General features: G+C 35.7%; 1 protein-coding gene across 2 annotated transcripts in view; it reads left to right on the forward strand.

The window, feature by feature from the left end:
* The window catches only part of LOC114650647 (uncharacterized), an 81,961-nt gene that overhangs the window by 45,262 nt on the left and 13,243 nt on the right, over positions 1 to 23,456 (forward strand). The window contains exons 5-12 of one of the 2 annotated variants that reach the window (XM_028800421.2): positions 5,693 to 5,755; positions 6,131 to 6,199; positions 9,652 to 9,714; positions 11,907 to 11,969; positions 16,330 to 16,392; positions 16,853 to 16,918; positions 17,322 to 17,384; positions 22,303 to 22,365. In XM_028800421.2, the coding sequence (XP_028656254.2) occupies positions 5,693 to 5,755; positions 6,131 to 6,199; positions 9,652 to 9,714; positions 11,907 to 11,969; positions 16,330 to 16,392; positions 16,853 to 16,918; positions 17,322 to 17,384; positions 22,303 to 22,365 (513 nt within the window). The remainder of the gene's footprint in view (positions 1 to 5,692; positions 5,756 to 6,130; positions 6,200 to 9,651; positions 9,715 to 11,906; positions 11,970 to 16,329; positions 16,393 to 16,852; positions 16,919 to 17,321; positions 17,385 to 22,302; positions 22,366 to 23,456) is intronic. The other variant, XM_051933781.1, reaches the window with a different exon arrangement.

Below are 23,456 nucleotides of genomic sequence, written 5' to 3' on the forward strand. Positions count from 1 at the left end.
TAACTCTTTTTAATAATTAACTTGTTTTACCATAAATATAATTACAAACTAAAGATACATAAATATTTATTGCTGTATACTGTACAAGAACAGCTGTAACTATAATTTTGGGTAATTTATATAATATTCGGTGACTGACTTTAACAAAAGATTTTTGAAATCGGCAGGTTTGCACTAGCTAACAGATTACATAGGCGGGAATAGGTTTAAACATAGATGAGCTTAGAAATAATAATGAAACTAGATTACTGGATTAGAATTTATTAAAATGAATTAATGTTAGAAATCATTAAAATGTAGTAATTGACAATTGAGTAAGAACCTCAAAATGACACACGATTGTTCATAAGATATTAAGAGAGCTGAAATAATCCATGTATTAATGTTTTATCTAAAAGTGGTATACAGGAGTTGCTACATTTGAATAAGAAAGAGCAAATGATGAAAACTTTTTGTGGTGCAGAATGGGGTTCATCAGGATCATCAGTATTAAGTAAAACATTAATGCTGAGTGATCAGGCAGCCATATACGAAAGCATACAGTTGCATACTGTAGATGCCAAAAGGTATCTTGTGACATATCTATCCTAAAATTGTGAAATGTCTTCCTCATTAAGCCAGTCACCCACAGAGGTTGTGAAACAGACTGCATTTGGTTGGGTGAAGGCAGACAGTTTCATTTTTAACTGGTCCCTTTAAAACAAACGGAAAGGAAAATAAAAACTGAAGTCAACAGAAAATAAACATCAGGTGACTCTACAGACAGTTATAACAGACAGAGTAATAGTTAAGGCCATTGTATTTATGCATTGATAAATTCTGTTGAGTAAGCAGAGCCCACACCTGTTCTGCATTTTATGTAAAAATATTGTTTGAAATTGGAACTAAACCTAACTGAAAGACAGAGTAAACAATTGAGAACAGAAGTGAATGCAGTCCTACTTCCTAGTAGTATTAATGATCCTTGCAGTAGCATTTTGAATTAAATGGAAGCTACAAACTGAATAACTTGAGCAGTGTATAAGTAACACACTGCAGTAGTCTGTTTCTACTAGAAGTGCATGAATGAGTTATCTTCTCTTTAGCTTGCTTACTAAGATCTAAACTCCTCATTTTCACATGTTTAAGTTGGAAAAAATAGTCTTCAGAGAGTGCTGTGTGGTGAAAGTGGATATTTATAATTATACATTCTAATGGCAGTATGTAAAATAAAAAGCAAGTACTAAGCTGTGAGAGACACCAATTCTAAGGTTAGAAGCTAAACATGATGATACTGCTCAAGCATTGTTTTGATTGTACTTTTATAAATAAATAATCTAATCAAACTGAAATTTATTTGATAAATATAACTAAACCACGTAAGGGCAGTGCCTTAGAGGCCAACATAAATTTGAGTCTTACGCAACAGAATAAAGTTGTCAGTGTTGTCAAAAGTTGTGCTTAAATCTAACAACATGATTATTTCTTTCATCTAAATATATTACGATTTCATTGTCAACATGAGTTAATGCTTTTTTCTGTTCTATGAAGAGTGCAAATACTAGACAGGAACTGTCTAGTAATGAGTAAGATGAGCGTGGACTAGTGAGGGAACTACATTTTTAAGAAATTTTGATAGAAAGGTAGACCTGGTATTGGTCTATAAATATTAAGCAAATTGTATGCTATGTCTGATTTTTTTTTTATGAATGGTCTGACAATCAGAAGATCTAGGAACTGTGTTAGTAAATAAAGGTCTAGTGATGTGAAGAAGAGTTTTTGCCAGAGATCCATATATGGGTAGATATATTGCTTGCTGAACATTGTTTCCTGTTGCAACTCTGCCAGTGCCTTCTGTCTATCTTCAGAGTTGTTAGCTGGGAGACACCTTTCATTGATATTTCATCCCTTTAACACTGGAAAATCTCCCTGCCACCTCCTGCTACTGGCCCCAGGATTTATTCCTTCTAGATGTTATTTCTACTCGGTGACTATCACAACAGAGTCTAGTTCTGCTAATGAAGTCCTAACACTGTTCTCAGAAACCATGTGTTCTCAGTTCTGATTACCTCCAAAACATCTGCTAGCCTTTGCAGTACTTGATACATGTTGCCACCATACCAACCTTGTGACAATGCAGTTTGGCAGCTCGACAGGATGTACCGGAGTCTTACTGTACGTCTAAAACATTATAGAGGGGAGTACATCTTAAGTTGCCCTAATCAGTAAGCCGAACCTAGCCATTCCAGTGTAAAGGTCTACAGATCACACCATGCCAAGTTATCCAGCAACCCTGCTCTTCTTGCCAAGTTTCTTTGATTTTATACTAGTCCTTTTCCAGCATAATCAGTACTGAACCACCATGTCTTTCTTCTTCTTCTCCTTCTTTCCTGAAGCTGAGGGAAATAGCTACAATATCTGATAATACCAGACCTTGAACTTTCCTGGGATATGGCTATGATCTCTATTTTACAAACTTTCTTGAAGTTGTTTCATGACTTCAGATGTCATCATTTTTTCAGAAAGATTGAACATATGATGCCTTCCTAGGTAGAAAGGTTGTTCAGCCAGCGCAGTGATTCTTTTACCATCTACAAAGAATGAGATTTGGTAATTTCTAATTCCTTTCCAATTTTAGGGTTCGGTTTGATTTTCATCTTGACCCATCCCAATAGCTCTTATAACCTTATCAGGAGTTGGGCTGTCCATGCCTATGTCTGAAGAATGATAGTGATGTGATCTCTGTATAATCACAATGGTTGACCTTTTCTGATCCAAGCCTGTTTGAACTCTATTATCCATTTGCTTTACACCAATCAGGATGACTTCAAAATCAGTTATGAAAAGGATTGGCTAAATTGATTACCTCCTTGCTATTCCCATTGCAACCATAGCAACTGTCAAACAGACTTGTATGTCTGTGTCAAATAACAGATATTCATGTGTCCAAAATAGCTTTAGATTATGCTCTTTATGCTAGTTGACACATAGAAGAATCTGAGGGCAGAGTTATTCAGCTGATGTGGAACTGAGCCCTAGGTATTTGCCAGGTCTGGCTAGACTATATCAAGATCAAACACCATTCTCTTGACTGTCTGGATTTGTATGAAGGCCATAGATGAGACTTGCATATACCAAGCTAAGCCTTTCTGGCAGATGAGATCAATGTAGCCGTTCTCCAGAAGACAGTTGCTCACTCTCCTTTCATCTATAACTGAAAAGAAGATCTTCTCATCCACATTCAGTAGGGAAATACTTCTGAATTGATTGATAGTACAGGACTCCATTGGATAAAGATAGCCACTGCTTGCCACCACATCCAAGGAAGGCATTGGTTCTTCCGGACATCTCCCATCAAGGGGACATAACAATGTCCCAACCCTGGGATCGGTTTTGTGCAACTAGTATAGTATGTCATTTTTGCCTGCTGAAGTACATATCAGGCCTTCTTTAGAATCTGCTTGATCTCAATTTGGGAGGGGTACAATGTTAAACTGTAAAAATGGCTGGACAGGTTAGGGTAGTGGCTTGGTTGCAGCATTGCACTTGTCCCCAAAGCTGTATTTTTCTCTTCAAGTTTTGTCCATCTTCCTCTTTTCTCGGTCCAAAGTCTGGCACCAAGAAAGTTAGTAGTCTTGAACACTTGTGGAGTGAGAAACTCCTTTACTAGATACTGTACATATTCACACCTTCTTGGACAATGCATTCTCCATTTAGCTCACTTCCTAAACAAATTTGTTGTTAAATTTAACTTCTCATTTTATTTTTCCTCTGTGCCACTCTGATGTTAGGATAGATTATATTCTTATATTTCAGTCATTGCTAACCTTCTGGTGAAATGCAACCTTAAAACTCTTGGTCCTTAAAGATCACAGAGTTGCCAAGTCTATATTGTGTCTTCTATATTACATTTCCCACAGCTTCCAGACAATGCTCTGTAATGACACTTCAATACATTCTTGCTCCAAAATGAAGAATTAACTTCTAAACTTGTTTCTCAGCTGGAGAATCTTCTTGATATTAACACTGAGTCGGTCGATAATCCTTCATACATGTGTCTTAAAATGGCATAAAATAAGTGTATTGCCTTTATCTTAAACTCATTAAGTACTTTGCTGTGGGACTGGATTAAGATTCAAACTGCCGTTCCTGTCAGGAAAATGCACATTTTTGTTACATGTATTCTGGGTAATTTCCACAGGTTTCTACCTCTTGGTTCTCTGTTTCTGAATTTCTCTCAGTTGCCCTTTCTATCAACATCATATCTCCCTTTGATTGGACCTCTCCTCTCCTTCTCTCTGTCTGTCTACTGTACACACCAGCAGACATCATTTTCTGTGGGAATGATTGATGTTGAGTCAATTGTCACCTCTTGCTAGAAATCAGCCAATTCTTCTTCTTTTCACCTCCAGAAAGCATCTCTAAACAATTTTACTCTTCACAAACTATCAGCAATGAGAATTAATATGTCTCCCCACCCTAAATTGTTAAATGGCAGTTTATTTTGCAGTTAATCCAGAGATGGTTGTCTTCTAATCCTCACCACCATTCTCCTCCTTAATCTTGTCATCACCAGAGCTTGCTGTACGGGTCACACTCCTGTCCTTGGTGTGTCCAGGCATCGTTGGTCTATTAATTTTCCACTCCAACAGTTCAGGGCTGTCATAAGTGTGGGTGAAACTGGTGGGTAGGTGATTGTCAGTTGGGCATTCAGTGTTTCTTTTTATCTTTCCCTTCCTGAGAGTTTGAACTTTATCATTGAATATTTGTCTGTAAATCCTCCATATTTTTTTGCCATAGTTCAATAAAATTTGGTCAGAATTTGTTTTTTAATGGGATTAATGTAAGAGCTGCTAAAGGTGTTATAAAAATGCTTTACCCGTGTAAAATGATGTGCAGCACAATCTGTAACTGTCATTCTCATTTGTTTGAACTTGATAGTTACTGATTTTTCAATTGCTTAAAACATAATTCCAAATGCATTCTGTAGACCGAATTGTACTGCACAGTATTAATATAGATTAAACCAGTATTGAAATACATACTAAATGCCGGGATTGGTTCCTGCCTTGTGCCCTGTGTTGGCTGGGATTGGCTCCAGCAGACCCCCGTGACCCTGTGTTCGGATTCAGCGGGTTGGAAAATGGATGGATGGATAATATTCTAAAATTTAGTAACTACTCACTGACACAAAGGCTTCAGTAGTTTCTTGCAGAAGGTGGCCTTAGTTTCAAAAATTATAAAAATGCTGTTACCTGTGCTCTTAGCATCAATGTCAGTAATTGTGCATCTGCTTTTTTCCTTTCTTTGCTCTTAAAAGTTAAATATTCAAAGAGCAATGTAGGCATTTTTGATATTTAAGCATGTTCAGTGTTCTTTGATGAATGTATATCAAAGGGTAATCAAAGCAATATAAACACATAATTTTAAATATCTTTGTTTTGTGTCATTATACCCTTAATGGCTGTGTGGGTGTGCACTTTAAAAGCTGGTGGCTACACTGTCTACAACATCACGGTGCTGTTTGTAATGCAACTTAATGTAAAACAGATGCTTTGGGTGATGGCCTGCTGTGCTGTGCTGTGCATGTTGCGATAAGATAAAACCATCTTGAATGAGACTTATCAGCAAGATTATAAAAACTGCAAGCTCTGACAAGGTAGCATATTGAAAATGGTCAATCATTTGCAATACTCTCATACCTTCTCCACAGCTGACAAGAATTTTAAAGAACCAGACTATGCAGACGTAAATGAATTGAAGCCATTAGAGGAAAGTAAGTTGTTTTCTTAAATCTCACATCATAAATTTGTCTTTTTTATCTGTAATTGTTTGACTGTAATGTAAGGAAGGATATGTTATGTTTTTGTTTTAGAGAATGTATAAATGCAATCTATTCCAGCTATATTCTAAATCATAATTAGAGCTTCAGTGATATTGTTGAACCTTAGGTAAGCAGTTTGAACTCTGTATTTTAGCCAATAAAATGCTCCAGTTCAACATTAGAATGTATAAATTAAAGCTAGAATTTTATTAATCTCTACTGAGCAAAGGCAGAATATGTGAAACTGTTGGATAACAGTAAACCCAGCAGTAAAAAGAATAGTGACATTGCAAAGATGTTGATTAATAAATTATCCTGAATGTTTAGATAACACTGACTGCAAAGAACCTGATTATGCACTGGTGGAGAATCCTGCATTGCTTTCAGAGGAAGATGGTAGGTCTTCTATTTTATGATTACAAAAGCATCATATTTTAAGTGGAAGCACTATGTCCAGTTTGACTCAACAATCTAAGAAGCTTTTTTTACATATACAGTGGTTGTCAAAATCCTATGCATTCTTACTGAAATTTGGCATTTGTATATGTAAAGGCTGAAATGAAAACTAATTCTATCAGACCATTTTCACCTTCTTGTCATGTCATGATATGAATGTGGCAATAATTAAAAGATTATTTTCGAATAAAATAATTACACACACACAAAACTTTCAATACCTTGACTGTATAAGTGTGCTCATCCTGTAACTAATACTTTAGGGAAGTGTCCTGATTCTTTGATCAAATCAGTAAGTCTATTCATATTGATCTTTATGAACTTAGCACACCTTGATTTTGCAATTTTATTTCAGTCTTCTTTATAAAAGTGTTAAAGTTCTATGAATTTTTGAGCAATTCTGTTTAGCTGAGTTCAGACTGTCAAGGGCATTGAGGTCCAGGCTCTAAGTGACCCATTCCAAAACAAGATTTTCATTTTAATTTTAAGGTTAACATTAGTTGTTGTGTAAAAGGCATAATTTGTTTTTAACTTTAGCATTCTGGCACGGGGCAGGAGTTTTTTTTTATTTGCAAAAATATCTTGATATTTGTAACTCTCCATTTTTGACTTCCACCCTAGCTGGCACCTCTGTCTCCAGTGACAGAATTGAACTCTCACTATTATGCTTAACAATAATAATAAATTTTATTTATACAAGGCTCTTTTCTAAGCACTCAAGGACACCGTACAAATAATAAATAAAAAACACATTATAAACAAAACTTACACCATCAGAAAATACAGAAAATTTTAAAATTTTTTAGGGAGGTCAGAGAAAGTGACATCGTCCTTGGGGCCGGGACTGGAAGTGACGTCACCCTTGGGGTCGAAAGTGACATCCTCAGAGCTGATGTGGAAATGATGTCTTCGGACTCAGGCAGAATTTCCTGTGTCTGGTCTGTGGGGATAAAATAAGAAGGTTTAGTACACAACGCCAATGGCCTGGCATGGAATTCCCTTCTTTTGGTCCATGTAGCTGGCTCCCATGTGCACATGTGTGATACCTTATATACTGTTTTTGAGTAATAGCCTCCATTTTGCCACAATATTCCACTGGTTAAATTTGAGAAGAATATAGGTGGCCAGTTACAACATTAAATTTTTTTCTCTTCAGTTTTGCTGTTGGTCTATTAGTAGCCTCCCTGAATAGCTTTCTACTAGCACACCCATAAATTTTGGGGAGACGTTGGGATATCCTGAACATTGCAGTGCCATGGTGTGAATTATTCTTTCACTTCTTAAAGATGGGCTGATCTGTGGTATATTTAAGAACTTTGAAATTATTTGATATCTTTCCCCCAATATGTACTGTTTATCAATAAATTCCAATAGATTGCTGGCTCCTTGAGGACCTTGGTTATCTCTGTTTTATGCAACCGCAGAACCCTCAGAGAAATCCTAGAGGAGAAGGCCAATTTATTTAAGGCTATTCAGAATCACCTTTAGTTGATACCAGGTGAAAAACATGATTTCAAATTTAATTTGTTAATTGTCACCACAGTTACAACCCTCTTATAAAGGGTGAGTGACCAAGACATTGAAAACATTGTATTATTGTTTCCCCTAAAAAGATCCATTCACTTAAGCTCTTTTAACTAAGAAACTTTATCTAAGGTAAAAAAAAAATAAAAGGGACTTGTAGACATTACATTTATATATAAAAAGTAGTTTATAACAGAAATCAAGATATTAATTGAAGCTAGGCACCATACATGATAAAAGGATGATACGTTTAAACAGCAGGGAAAAACTAAAACTCCCAGAAAATGTAAGAAGGTGGAAGTTTCTAGAATGACAATGGCTTTTTTCTGATTTTTTTTTCCAAGAAGATAATGTTATACAAGTAAAGCAGATGCATACCTTTCTATTTATTTTTAAAAGTAAAAAAATGAACACATGTTTAGTTAGAATAGTTTATGGATTTTTAAAAATATATCCTTACCTCAGTAGATGGAATTACAAAACAGAGAATTTCCCAAAACAGTGAATAATTGAGTGGACAATTAAAACTTATCTGGGGACTCCCAAGATATCCCTGGTAGTCAAGCCCATGAATGCCCATTGCTCTTATAAGAGGAATAAGGATGAACATGTTATGATTTGTGTTCATTTTAAATTATTTACTCATCTATTGGAGCATAGTTTGTGATATTATACACAGTGTCTAAATATTGGTTTATGGGGTTATAGAACCCAATTTTGGTATCAGCTTTTTGTTTAGAAACTGTAATATATTTTTTAATATCTTCTTCCAATGTCATTTTTGTTTTCCTGGGCATTGCCGTTTTGATCATCAATTGTTATAGCATTGCAATGTAACAAACACTCGAAAGCGCACAATCCAGACATTACATCACAATGGGATAAGAGACTGTCACCATGCTCTTTCCAGTTATCCGAATTTGTGGATTATTTAAAAGAAACCTCTGCCTGCTGCTTTTCATTTTCTTCCTTATTGTTAGTTCTTTTTCTCTGATTTCAAAACTGATTCATTTATCAGGTTTGAGAACAGATAGGTCAGATTCTCGCTGTTGAGCATTTTTCTGGTATTTTTTTTTACGTTTTTCCTTCTGGACACCTGCATTAATGTAGTTTGCCTTCCTTTTTCTCTGCAAATTTTAAAGGACATTGGTATCTTCACTACAACACTGTATGGAACCAGGGAGCTTCTTGCAATTTTTTTGGGGTGTGTAAGCCAGCTTTTACAAAGAACTGCACCCTTTTTAAATGACTTGTTTTCTTTGTCTATTTATATATAATAAAGACTCTTTGGCAGAAAAAAGTTAGCAATTTTAGCTTTTATTGCAATTTCAAAGATCACTTCCCCAAAAATGTGCAAATAGTGCACCACGAAAACTGACATTTTGTTTCATTTTTATAGAAACTGCAATATGTACTTACAGAAATATGAATTTAATCATATGTGAAACCTTTCTCATGTAGTTGTATTTTGCTGTGAATATGCCCTTTAACATTAGCACATAAGATATTTCACTTTCTGACTAGATTATTCAATATACAGTTTGTACTAAACTCGGACAAATATAATTTATGAGTTAAATTAAATTCTAGTATAGTAAAGGAATGAAAAGAATAGGTTGGGCTATATAATTTGTACAAGTTTGGTATACCAAAAAATGAAGCAGGACAATATAGTGATATTATCACAGTCTCTAAAAAGGCTTAAGACATGGCATTTAAGACATTTATTTATTTACTTACTTATATATTTAGTTATTTATTAAGCTTCTGCAAACAGCCAAATCTATCTATCTATCTATCTATCTATCTGTCTATCTGTCTATCAAATTATTTGTCATTTTCAAAAGATTGTTTTTTTTTCTCCTAAGGCAACCGTAATGGCAAAGAATCAGACTATGCAGAAGTCAAGGACCTGAAAGCATCAGAAGAAGGTATTTTTCTTTTGTCTTAATTGTCGGTTTTAATCAGTTTTCTTTGTTTCTACCACATATCTAAGCTTACTAAATGACAAATGACATTGATTTGTGTAGCATTAATAGTAATTATACACTATTATGTTGAATTTGTGTCTTAGCCAATACAATGCATGTGTTTTCTCTGTATCATCCTAGGTAGTTTGTTAAAATTTCAAGGCATCTTGAATCATTGGCTAAAAATAAATGGTATGCTATGCTGAATGGCTTGTTTGCATCAAAATGTTTGTTATCTTTTCAAAGGCTTTGTTTTCAGATAGTGTGACATATTGGGAGTATTTTTCGTATGTGGATTACACGTTTAGCTGGATGTAATTGTTGACGATTTGGCCTGATCCTGGATGTGTCGGTTTTTCGAAACTCTTGCTGGATGTGTTGTCATAGCAACACATCCTAATGGTTTGTTCGATGTTAACAAGGATTAGCTCACATACTTAATCAGTATCCGTGCGTGGAATTCATTTAGTCATGGCTTCGACGTTCATGAATGAGCGACCAATTGATATCGGTACGCAAATTATAAGAAGAGAATTTCCTATAGAGAGGGTTTTGCGCGATCGCCAAGATCCTTTATTGCTCCCGGAGGAAATTCTTTTTGAAAGATACCGCTTTAGCCGAGGGGGAATATTGTACCTCAAAAATTTATTAGGACCTTGTATTCGAAGTCAAACTCGGCGAAGTCGGGCTCTCACAACCACACAAACAGTATGCATTGCTTTGAGGTTTTTTGCAAGCAGCACTTTTTTATATACTGTAGGTGATGCGGAAAATCTATCTAAAAGTGCAGTTTGCCAGGCAATTCGTAAAGTCTGTTTGGCTCTGAAATATTTCCTTCAGGTTTTTATAGTGTTTCCTGGACACCTGCGTGTGAAGACAATAAAAGAGGCATTTCATGTCATTGCAGGTAGTTAATACACAGGCAAAAACACCCACAGTTCCATGAAGAATCTCAATCAGCCTAACATTCTCATTACCCAGGATTTCCAAATGTGATTGGGGCACATGGGACTGATCAGAGTGGAGTTTGATCAAACATTATGTGGAAAATGTACCTCTCCTCCTGATGAATAATCAGACACATCAAATATTTGACCTTCGTCAATATCTCATTGGTCAGACACAAGTTCTAAGGATATGACTACCTATGGCACACATTGAGGACACATATATGCAATGACCATCTGAAATGAAGTGACCACTGCATCCTGCCACTGGTTCTGGGGAGAAGCTTCCCCCTGGAATGCCCTCAGAAACAGGGCGATGGGCATTTTGCTGGAGAGCCAACTCTTCTGCAGGGGTTAGGTCAGGACCGTGTGGACCTCCACCTGTTTTTTGCTTGTCTGCCTTCTTATTAGCTTTAAAATTAATGTTCTTTACATTATATATGATTCTTTATGTCAACAATTCTTTAAATAGTTATATACCAATATTTACCAGTTTGAAGTATATTCTTGTACTTCACTTTAACCTGTTCCCGTGTTCTCCTTGTACTCATGTTTGATCTGGAATTATGACATATTAAATAATAATTAATCTGATACATAGGAAATGAAACGCTGCTTTCAGTAAGTACAATGCACACTATGTATCATTTAATTTGTCGGCCACTTTTGCCAGCCGTCTTTTCTGGTTTGGGCTGCTTTTGCAGTGTTACCCCTTGTGCATATTAAATCTTGAAATCCTTCAAGTAACTAACTAAACTAACTAACAAACACCCACACATGCACACGCGCACACACACACACACACACACACACAGCTTGTGTGGAAAAAAAATGCGCCTGTTCTTTCGTCACTTTGTTACAGCCTATCAAAGACTTGCTGATCATGTTTTCTAGACTCAATATATATGGGCTTTTCAATCAGCGCGGGCGCGCACATTCATCTCGGATGACTAGATCCAGCTAAACTAATCTACTACACAGCTGCATTTGAAAAAACGACTTATCCCGGATAAGTTTCACTGGCATTAACTCATCCAAGATGAGGTATCTGATCTCGGATGATTTAAGCGACGTACGGAAAATACCCCTATGGTCTTCTTGATTTCCTCTGAACGCTGTAATTATTTTACTGGATTATTGTGAATAACAACATTACAAAGGACATGCATTAAGATTGCCATTTTAAATGTCTTCTTAAATCTCCAGATGATACTAACTGTAAAGAATCTGATTATGCACTTGTACAGAATCCATCAGTAACAGAAAATGGTAATAATTCTTATTTTTGCATGCAAATTTCACATATTGCAACTTTAAAAGCATTTTTGTAATACTGATTGTTGCCAATTTGTGTCAATAATGTATTTTTTCTATTTTATTGATTTTATTAAAGTCAAATAACATTCCATACAAATAACTCAAGTTTTACAAAAATAGGTTCGAAGCAAATCAACACCCACCCCTGAGAAAGAGAGCTAGGCCAGCAGAGTAAAACTTTAAGATAGTAAAAATAAGTAAATAGATAAATTAATAAATGGGTAAAGATAAATGGAGTAAAAGACAGTAGAGAACCTGCTTTCTTAATTTCAATGCTTATTCTAAAATGTTGTTGATTAGATCCTGCCAGGTTTTGAAAAAGATTTGTACAGATCCTCTAAGTGTGAATTAGATTTTTTCCAGTTTCAAATAATATAAAACATCGGTTACCCACTGACTTAGAATAGGAGAGTTAGGATTCTTCCAGATGAGCAAGATAAATCTACGTTACATGAGTGTAGTAAAGGCAATTACAGTTTGTTTGTCCTTCTCCACTTTAAGCCCATCTGGAAGTACACCAAACTCAGCTGTTAGTGGATTAGGAGGGATTGTGACACCACGGCTGTCTGAGAGGCATCTAAAGATTTTGGTCCAGAATGATATTAATTTGGTACAAGCCCAAAACGTGGCCCAGTGAGGCTGGAACTTGATTGCAGTGTTCTCAGGTTGGATCTTGCCTTGGAAACATTTTGGACAATTTTAAATGAGAGAGATGCGCTCGATATATAATTTGCGAATATGGAGCTCAATTGAATTCTGTGCATCGCTACCTTCCACTGCTTTTCTGAAATGTTGAGTGAAAGGTCCTTTTCCCACTGTACTCTTGGATCTTTGAAAGGGAGGGACAGAAAAATGGTTTTATATATTACGGAAATGCTGTCTAAGTCCTCAAGATTGATCAATATTTTTTCTGGTGTAGAGGTAGGTTGGAGGTGAGTAAAGTTGGGCAGGTTCTGTTTAACAAAGTTTCTAATTTGAAGGTAGTGAAAAAAATGTTTTGCTGGAAAGTTAAATTTGTAGTGTAATTGTTTGTAGGATGCAAAGATGTTGTCTATGTACAGATCTCTAAGTGATTTAATCCCAAATGTTATCCAGACTATAAAAACTGCATATGTTTGAGAGGGTGGGAAAAGGCTGGTTCTCATGCAGAGGTGCCACAGATATAATCTTCTCTATTTTAAAATACTTACCTACATTGGTTCCATATTCTGAGTGAGTGAAGCACAATTGGGTTGTTAGTATATTGGCGATAATTTGTATTTATTGGGGTACAAAGCGAGGAATATAAAGAAGTACTGCATGGTTTTATTTCTATTATGGACCAAGCCTGTGCATGTTCATCTATTTGTGTCCATGTCCATGTTTTTGTAGCTTGTATATTTGCCCAGTAATATAATTGAAAGTTACTGTAGGCAGAGCCATGCCAACTTTTGCCTTTGTCTTTGTAGGGTCGCCCTTTGAATAAGTGGATGATTTGAATTCCAAATAAATGAGGTTATGGTTGAGTCTAATTTTGTTAAAAAATAATCTTAGGAAGGATATTCATCTTAACAATGTTAATTCTTCTAGCTAAAGTGAGATGAAGGGTTGACTTGCTTAATTTTTTCCATATAGACAGCAAAGAGCTTGTGATGTTTACCCCTAGGTATTTAAACTGATCTGCAATGATAAAAGGGAAAGTGTCCAATCAAATATTGTGTGCTTGAGAATTCACTGGGAAGAGCACAATTTTATTCAAATTGATTCTGCAACCAGAAATCTTTTGAAATTCTATTACTGCTGTCAGGACTGCAGGCACAGTATTTTGTGGATCTGATATATACAGTACCATGTCATCTGCATATCAATTCCAGTCCTTCTCTGATAATCCTCTTTATCTCATAAGCATTTTGACAGTTAACTGCCAGTGGCTCAATGGCAATTACAAAAAGCAGTGGTAACAAGGGCCATCCTTGTCTGGTATCACATTCTAGTTTAAAGTAGTCTGAATTAATGTTGTTAATACAAATGGAAGCTTCTGGATTGGTATACAGTAGTTTGATCCATGCACAAATGTTCGGGCCAAACCCAAATTTCTCCAATGTAGTGTAAAAGTAATTCCATTCAAACATATCAAATGCTTTTTCTGCATCCAATGATAATAATATCTCTGGGGTGTTTGACTTTGTGAGCGAATATATATATATATTGTGACAATGAAGAGTGCAAGACATCATAAAGATTTGGGGCAGCCACCCGTATATTGTTTTTTCCAGCTGCAAAAGCGTCTGAAATAAGTAGCACGATGTGTATATCACAGAGTCCAAAAAGAACTGACTATAGAAGCCCAAGATGGAGGCTTTAAAGGCCTGTAGAGGAAGTGATGTCAACAAAATGGCCGGAACCAGAAGTGACGTCAGCAAAGGGGCCGGCTTCGGGAGTGACGTCAGCAAAGGGGCCGGCTCCAGAAGTGATGTCTTCTGAGGCGCTGGAACCTTGCAGGATTTCCCAGGAAAGGTCTGTAGGAAACTGAGAAAGACAGTCAGTGCACTCTGCCGCCCCCTGGTCGGATGTTTTATTACACTTACTCAGACCCTTTAGCTGCCTCCTACTCGTATGTGTGTGACTATATATATAATATATATATATATATATATATATATATATATACAGTATATATATATATATATATATATATATATATACAGGATATATATATATATATATATATACAGTATATATATATATATATATATATATATATATATATATATATATATTGTGTATACTATATGTCTATATATATATATATATATATTATATGACATTAAACAGGCATCGAAGATTGGAAGCTAAGTGTCTGCCTTTAATAAATCCAGGTTGGTCTTGTGATATTACCAAAGGGAGCACTTTCTCCATCCTTCTAGCTAGGACTTTGGAGAGTATCTTAGCATCATTATTCAGAAATGAGATTGATCTGTATGGTACACATTGTAATAAGTCCTTATTTTGTTTAGGAAAGATGGTAATTCATGCTTGGCAAAAAGTTTAAGGTAGAATTTTATTGTTTCTAGCTTCTGTAAATGTTGCTAATAAAAGGAAGCTAGCTGAATTGAAAATTTCTTATAAAATCCGGCAGGGTAGCCATCAGGACCTGCTGCTTTCCCACTCTTAAGTGAGTTTAATAATCAATAGTGAATAACATAATTTATATGTAAATCTGAAAAAAATGTCTTATCAAATAACATCCCTTTTTCCTGACATCCCAATTTCAAGGACTATTTAATGAGAAAAACATTACATTTTTGTATTGTTCTTGCATTATGTATAGATATTTTCACTACATACTCTGTAGATTTGATGTATAATGGATTGCAGTATTGAAATTAAACAAAGAGAGTGCATGCTTTCAGAGTTAAGAAGAAACACAAGCAATATAAAAAAAATGATTTGAGAAGAAATAAGATATTAATCTGGAGGGAGCAGCATGAAACTTTAAGTCCTGCAGAATCCTCCGCTTTAAAACTGATTCTGTCTCAACAAGGGCCAGATATCTGGACAGAAGAGGAAAAATACTTCTGTGGGCATTAAGCTCTGTGTGGTCTGACAGGAAATCGGTGGTTATGTGAAAGGGCAGAATACAAAAAAGAATTCTGCAGGTTCTTTTTTTTTGTTTTGTGTTTTCTCTTGAGGGGCTTGAGTTTCTCCCTGAACCCAAAGATATTTATGCGCAGTTAATCATGACTGCTTATTATCCTAGTGTGAGAGAACATTAGTGTGCAAATGTTTATGCCTTGCACCACAAATGCTCCATCCACTACTGTATCCTATGTATGTCTGATGCTGCTAAGGTAGACGTCTGTCTGGTTTGGATTAAGTGAGGCTGAAAATGGCTAAATAACATTTAGTATTTAAACCAACCAGGAAACACTTCTAGTCACTGCACTACTCTGCCATATTGAGGCCAACTGAAAATACTCATACTTGGTTACAGAATTAGCATAAAATAAAAGCAAATGTAATCAAAATCATGATACACGTAAACTGTCAGAAGAGTAAAATATTAACCAACATAAGATCCTGATTGCCGTTTAGAAATAATGCCATAGAAAAATATTTTCAAATTATTTAGATTTATTGATTATTAATAAATTGTATCTCTTTCAGAGTTGTATTTTTTATATTATTCTTTAGTCATACAAGTACTAAATTGCCCTCTGGTAGCAACAGACAGGAACTTATTTTAAACAGATACCAGACAATTATGGGGCATGCAAAACTAATCCATTACAAAATTGAGAGTCATTCTGCAAAAATGTTCTTATCTCCACAGTTAACCAGAATGAGAAAGAAAACGAATATGCAGATGTGAATGAACTGAAAGCATTGGAAGAAAGTAGGTTTAACTCTCATTTGTCACCCTGAATTTGCTAGTATGTATGTTATCCACAAAGATATTAGTATACTGTGTATCTCCATTCTTTGATACAAATTGATTTTATATTCACTGAATTAAAAATAATTTTTTAAGTAATTAATAACAGTGTTACCCCTTGTTAATCAATTTCAAGTCTGTGTCTTAATTAAAAAAAAATGAAAATTTCCTTGCTTAATATTAGGCCAGTTACCTTGATACATTGAACAAACAAATTAGGCAGATGAAACACAACCCTGTTTGTTTTCTTAAAGCCTTTTATCAGAAAGCATCAAATGCAAACTAAAATCTTTGATAAACTATTTACTCTGAGCCCTGAGATTAAGCTAACTAATATATGTGTACAAAAAATGAGCAGTGAAAATCATAATAAAGAAACTGAATCTAAAGATTTTCATTGAAATGTCACTTGCATCTACAGATAATGCTGACCTTAAAGAATCTGATTATGCAGTTGTGAAGTCAGCATCAATTTCTGCAGAGGGTGGTAAGTATTCTATTCATACATTGACTGGTAAACATTTTACAAATCCAGATAACATTCACTAAAACACTGAATGAGTTTTTGATAGTTATTCAAAATAAGGGCTAGCATCAATGGAGAGCAGAATCTCATGGGTCTTTACTGGATAAGCAACACATATATTCTGGAATCTTTCCATGTAGAGCTTTGCTAGTGAGTAACAGGGTCTTGAAGCTGTTTGTGAAATAAATAACATGCCATTATAGATGAGGTTACTAAGGGCCAGTATACTGTATCTTTTAAGTCATTAAAGCAGCATGTTCAGCCAGTTGCATTGTACTGATAACTGGAAGTAGGAGTACAATTGAAAATAGAACTATGCAATCCAATATTGAGGTAATGATATGAAAAAACTTTTTCATTGCAGAAGTTCAAGGTAAAAATGACCCTGACTATGCAGAAGTAGACAGATCAAGTAAACATACAAATGGTAAGATTGCAACCTAAAAAGAAGAAAGCAATGTATTAAACATTAATGGGTTGAGTATGTATTGTACCTTAACTGTTTCAGGCTCTTGTGAAATAAATTAATGTAAATGTGAACATAAAGGCAAAAATGTAATAAATCAGCCCTTAATTGGGAAACCATATCCTGAATCATAAATCATAAACTCACATAAATACCAATCTGCATTGATCAAAGTATCCCTTTCTTATAGGAACATGTAATTATGGTCCATGTGTTTATTTCACTTGTTATTGCTCATTGTTAGATTGCATGTTACTGACAACACTGACATAGTCCAGAACTTACGTATTTGTCAGGACCCTTAGTGTGGTATTATTAACAGAGCTCCTGTGGAAGAAATCCACCGAGGAAGACAGGAATAGTTCAATCAATTAGATTTTTATTCAGTCACAGATGAGTACATGGATTCTACGTTTCAAGGCAGAGGAGCAAAGTTCCATTTTTCGATTGACTTTTTATATTTTCTTCTTCTTCCCCCTTCTTATTTATCAAAAAAACATAATATCGTTTACTTAAGCATTTTATTTTATTATGCTAATGGGCCAACTGTTCTTATTTTTTTTTACTTGTCAGACAGACCCTAAAGAAGGAAAGGTCATCTTTCCTGTGTCAAATAGACACATTCCTAAAGAAACTGGAAATTCTCCTAGGTCAGCTAACTGCACCCTGTTTTATGATAGTCGCATCCATTCATCCATCCATCCTCTTCCGCTTATCCGAGGTCGGGTCGCGGGGGCAGCAGCTTGAGCAGAGATACCCAGACTTCCCTCTCCCCGGGCACTTCTTCTAGCTCTTCCGGGAGAATCCCGAGACGTTCCCAGGCCAGCCGGGAGACATAGTCCCTCCAGCGTGTCCTGGGTCTTCCCCGGGGCCTCCTCCCGGTTGGACGTGCCCGGAACACCTCACCAGGTTGGCGTCCAGGAGGCATCCTGATCAGATGCCCGAGCCACCTCATCTGACTCCTCTCGATGCGGAAGAGCATGACAGTCGCCTATATGAATAACCTGCCGTTATAGCAAAATGGCTTTGTCAGCTATTAACCCTAAGTAGCTTGCAAGCAGTTAATTTTTCTTTCACACTCCAAACACAATGGTAAGATTGAGAATTAATGAAAAGGAAGGAGCCAATAAGGAACTAAAATGTCATAGTTTGGAATGTTGATTTCAGTTAGCATGCTGGGCAGCTAGAACACAGGGGTGCATAGCTAAGTAAGCAAAACTTTGTATAAAGATCTATAAAATATGGGTCAAATATTTGGTCAAAACTGCAATTGAAAGGAACAAAGCCAGTTGAAAATAGCATGTGTGTCAGTAACAAGACACTGGTAAGGTGCATCATTGCTTGTTAAATAAATAAGTAAGAAGGACATGAATATGTAGTGCAGTTATAAAAAACAATAGCCAATGCAGACATATCTGGAAGCAGGAGGCATAGCTAAGAGTGTGGTCGGGTGTGAGATGCAAATGGACTTTCCCCATTTCAACTCAAGTTTTTAACAAATGTCAGTATGTGGAGAGCCAGAAAGCTGAAGAGTATGAACCTGTGGTCATACACAAAAATAAGTTATTCAGAGTTTTACTTTTAATATACAAAGGGGATCATACTTCTTTATTGAGCCATTATTGGTGGTTGAAAGAGTGAAACTCTGGCTAAGGGAAGGTTGATTCCATAACCCTTCTTTCTTGATGAATATTTATTTTTTGCAGTTGGACAGAATAACAGGTTCTACCCGACATGATCAAAATTCAATTATTGAAATGATTCACTCTAAAATGAAAACATTCAAAGATGGATGAACACTATAAGTCTAACTGTGATGCATTGCAGAAATCTGAGCAAATTCAGAGCTGCTGTGCTCCACATGATCTTAGCTGTGAATTGAGGAACATAAAAAAATTATTAATGACAGAGAAAGAGATCCATCTTTATGTTTATTCTTCAGAGAAACAGTAAACTGTACCCCAATTATTGTTGTCACTTTCCTTTTTGAATAGTTTATAAATCCACATGCTTTTAGTGAGACTTGATGAGGTCAGCTCAGTTATCAAAGACTGTGAAAAGCCAGCTTGGCTTACTGTAACCTTTGAAGTGGGACTCAAATACTTTGTCACGTTGTAAGTCAGGAGGAGCTTTGACAAGAGAGGAGGCTGACAAACAGACAAAGAATAAATGGAAAAGAGATGCATTTGTGATGAAAGGTATAAGAAAAAATGTACAAAGCATGAAAAAAATATAGTCAAGTGTGATGAGTGGGTGTGGAAATACTGAACATTTATATTGTGATGAAGAATAAAGTGGCCTTACATGACTTTAGTGTATTTGGTGTTGCCAGGAAACAGCAGATATGATTGATAGTTGAATGTATACAAAGAACAAGGGTCACATTTGGATCTGACTGTTCTTTTAATTTTTTCCTGTTTTTATTGGAAATTCCTTTTATTCAAAGCCCCATTTTCCTCCCTAAGCTTTTGTATTTCTGTGGGCAAAGACACTATTTCATCATACATATTGAAATAAATGTCAATGAGAAAATTCAATGAGAAGTAAGACAAAATGACACCTTTTATTGGATAACTGAACAGATTACAATATACCAGCTTTTGAGGCAGCTAAGATCCTCTTCATCTTTTTAGGCAAGATGTAATTTTGTAATTTTCATAATAATGTAATTTACATCTTGCCTGAAGAAAGGGTCTGAGCTGCCTCGGAAGCTGGTGTATTGTAATCTGTTTAGGTAGCCAATAAAAGGTGTCATTTTGCCTGACTTCTCATTGTATCCATAATGGCTTACACAGTACAACACCCTACTACCTGAGGCAAATTCAGTAATTTGTTTGCCTTTGGTCTGCTATCCAAAATCTATTAATTCTATTTCGGGGTCCCACAATTTAAGATCCAAGATTTTGTTCTGCCGGCAATACATAAAGTGGCAGTGTATTTAAAAAGGGACATCAAAAAATAGAAAATCTACATTTTTTACTAACACATCAAGCCAGAAACTGTAAATAAATTTGTAGTCTAGGTAACGAGGGCAAAAAAGTCATAAGCCAGGAACAAAGTAGAAAGCAAGGAATAGATTTGAATTGAATTGTATCCACAATCTTGGACAACCAAAAAATGCATGACATCGACTTTTATAATGTTGCTAGTGACATTTCCTGTTGTTTCAACCAAGACAGCAAACAAAATTTTATAGACCATGCCCATGCAAAACAAAATGAAACCATGATAACTGTGAACATATTCCAAACAAGCACTAACAAGAAAACAAATTACTTAAATGGATTCTACATCCTCAGAAAAAAGGAACGCAAAACACATAAAAATATTTCCCAATAAACCCAGTAAAAAATGCAAAGAACAGTCCAAGCTAAGAGGCATTATTAAGAGCAGAGCACAGTTTTTGTAACAGTGAGATGTTTGGTAGTGGATCAGTTTTCTGATTTGTGAAAAGAAGAAGTGTTATTAGATATTATTACTAGCTTGATTTCATGTTTTTAGACTTGGACAGCAAACCAAAAGAATGCAATTGAATTGCAATTGTTATTATATTATCTATAGCATGTTAGTGTACTACAGATTTAACTTTACATTTAAATGGCTGAATTGTTTAAGTGACTTGTTCAGAGCCATACAGTGAGACACAGTGGTATGAACAAGGATAAATAGATAATCAAGAGTACACAATGGGATCAGATTAATCAGATTATATGAGAATGTTCAAAGCGTCAGATAGAAGGAAAATGAGAGACTCTAGTGCAGAAGAATGAGAGCGAAGATAGCAGAAATGTTGTGGGTGATGGGAAATAAATACATGTTACTTAATTTCCCTATTTAAAGAACTACAAAATTTCAAGTATTTAACTTTCCTCACAGCCTTGGGTCCTTCCTCTCTCATACATGACCTTTTCCCATCTCATAATTCCTCAATAAAATCCTAGTAACCCCTTTTAGTGAACCCTGGTGTGCTCAGATTGAAGTTTCCGTAGCTCTTAAAGTGTGAGGTATCTTGGAGAGCTTGTCAACTACCTGTTCACAAAAATGTGTAACTTGATGCCAGGCTTCTAGGTCAGGAACCTCGTATAGTTTTGTAGTGAATTGTGAGCGGCGCATTGACCTTATTCCTGTATTTCCTAATCTCACCCTCAACTCAACTTGAAAGGACAATGTAGTATCAGATTTCCTAGTGTCACTGTGCTGTCACCAGTTAGCCAGGTGATATTTTGCCCTGGATGAAGCCTACACAGTTGTGGATTGAAAATTATGGTCTTGCAAAACGTTTTTCAGACAAACATAGCCCAGGAATTAACTATGGCCTTCAATGAAAGAACCGGCAATAGCACTCATTGTATTTTATAACTATGCATCAACTTAGAAATTGTAACAGTGCTTAAAAATCTCAGAATGTGGATTTATTTTTTTATTACATTTGCCTTATGCTTCCAGACTAAAATAGTTAGTTAGTCTTGGAAATCATGTATTGGATGTTAATCACTAAATTTCTGTTTCAATAAGTCTAAGAAAGTCAAGACATTTATTCCTGCAAGAAAAATGAGATGTTTCTTAATCCTGTAGGTTGCCCCAGTGAAGATGTCTTTTCCATGTGATGTATAATGGCCCACAGGTATTGCAAATTAATTTACAGATAGGTTCAGCATCTTCTAAAGATACATGGTGTCTCACATACCTTCATAGTTACATACAGTATCTGTGGCCTTCAGTCTCCTGTCTTGTACTCTCCGGGAATATTACAATATACTAGTTTTAAGGTGAAGTAATTCTAGGATTTCTAGGGTTGATTAGATTAAGAATGTATGAAAAATAAAGAAACTGCTAGCCTCATGCTTATATATTCAATTTAAATGAATGTTTTTTGCAGGTGGACAGATTATAAAGGAGTCTGACTATGCAAATGTAGATGAACTAAAATTGGCAGAAACTGGTAAGGTTTTAAATATTTGCATTTTAGCTTCTTTTTTTCAGCAGTTGGCACTGAGTTTTCTTTATGTTCCTCTTCACAAAGAAAAAGTATATAATACTTTTAAATAATATTTATGCATTTTTAAATACTGTAAGTTTACAATATGTACTTCAGTATATTTTGTTTTGTCATAAACCACTTCAGTTTTTAAGATGCCAAATGTTGATACTGTCACTGCAGTTCTAAAACAGGCTCATGTGTGTTTGCAGGATTTCATAAAAGTCCCAAATATTTTGTTTTGTACATCATTTAATTGATTAAAATGAACAACTCCCTGTGTCCATCATTTGTCTAGTAGCAGAAATCTTTTCTAATAGCCTTGACATTACACACCGTCCGTGCCCACCTGGACAAAAGTGACAAATACGTGAGACTGCTGTTTGTAGATTACAGCTCAGCATTTAACACTATTATTCCCTCAAAGCTCTGTGCAGATGGATCCTGAACTTTGTGTCAGATCGGCACCAGGCGGTTAGACATGGGAGTCCCCCAGCTATGGTGTACTAAGTCCTCTCCTATATTCTCTCTACACCCATGACTGTATGGCTAGGTACAGGTCTAACATTATTCTGAAGTTTCATGATGACTCAATGGTACTAGGTCTGATACTAATACAAACGAGATTAAATACAAAATCAGAGCCTTGACCCATTATTGCCAGGATAACTGTTTCTCCCTCAGTTTTTCCAAGACTAAAGAGGTAATAGTGAACTTCAGAAAGTAAGAATGTGTAAACTCCACTCTGTCACTCAGTGGGACTACTGTGGAGACAGTAAGTAGTTTTAAGTTCCATGTGTACATATCACCAAAGACCTCACATAAACTGTTCACACTGAAAATGTGGTGACTAAGGCTCAACAGCACCTTTTCTATCTCAGCCATCTGAAGAGGTTGGGCATGAGCCCTCATACTCTCAGATCATTTTACTCCTGCACCTTTGAAAGCATCCTAACTGGATGCATTGCTGTTTGGTATGGGAACTGCACTGCCATCAACCGCAAAGCCTCGAAGAGGGTAATGCGTCCTCCGCAACAAATCATTGGAGGTTCTGT

This window comes from Erpetoichthys calabaricus, chromosome 1 (genome assembly GCF_900747795.2).
Source record: "Erpetoichthys calabaricus chromosome 1, fErpCal1.3, whole genome shotgun sequence".
Lineage (NCBI taxonomy): Eukaryota > Metazoa > Chordata > Cladistia > Polypteriformes > Polypteridae > Erpetoichthys > Erpetoichthys calabaricus.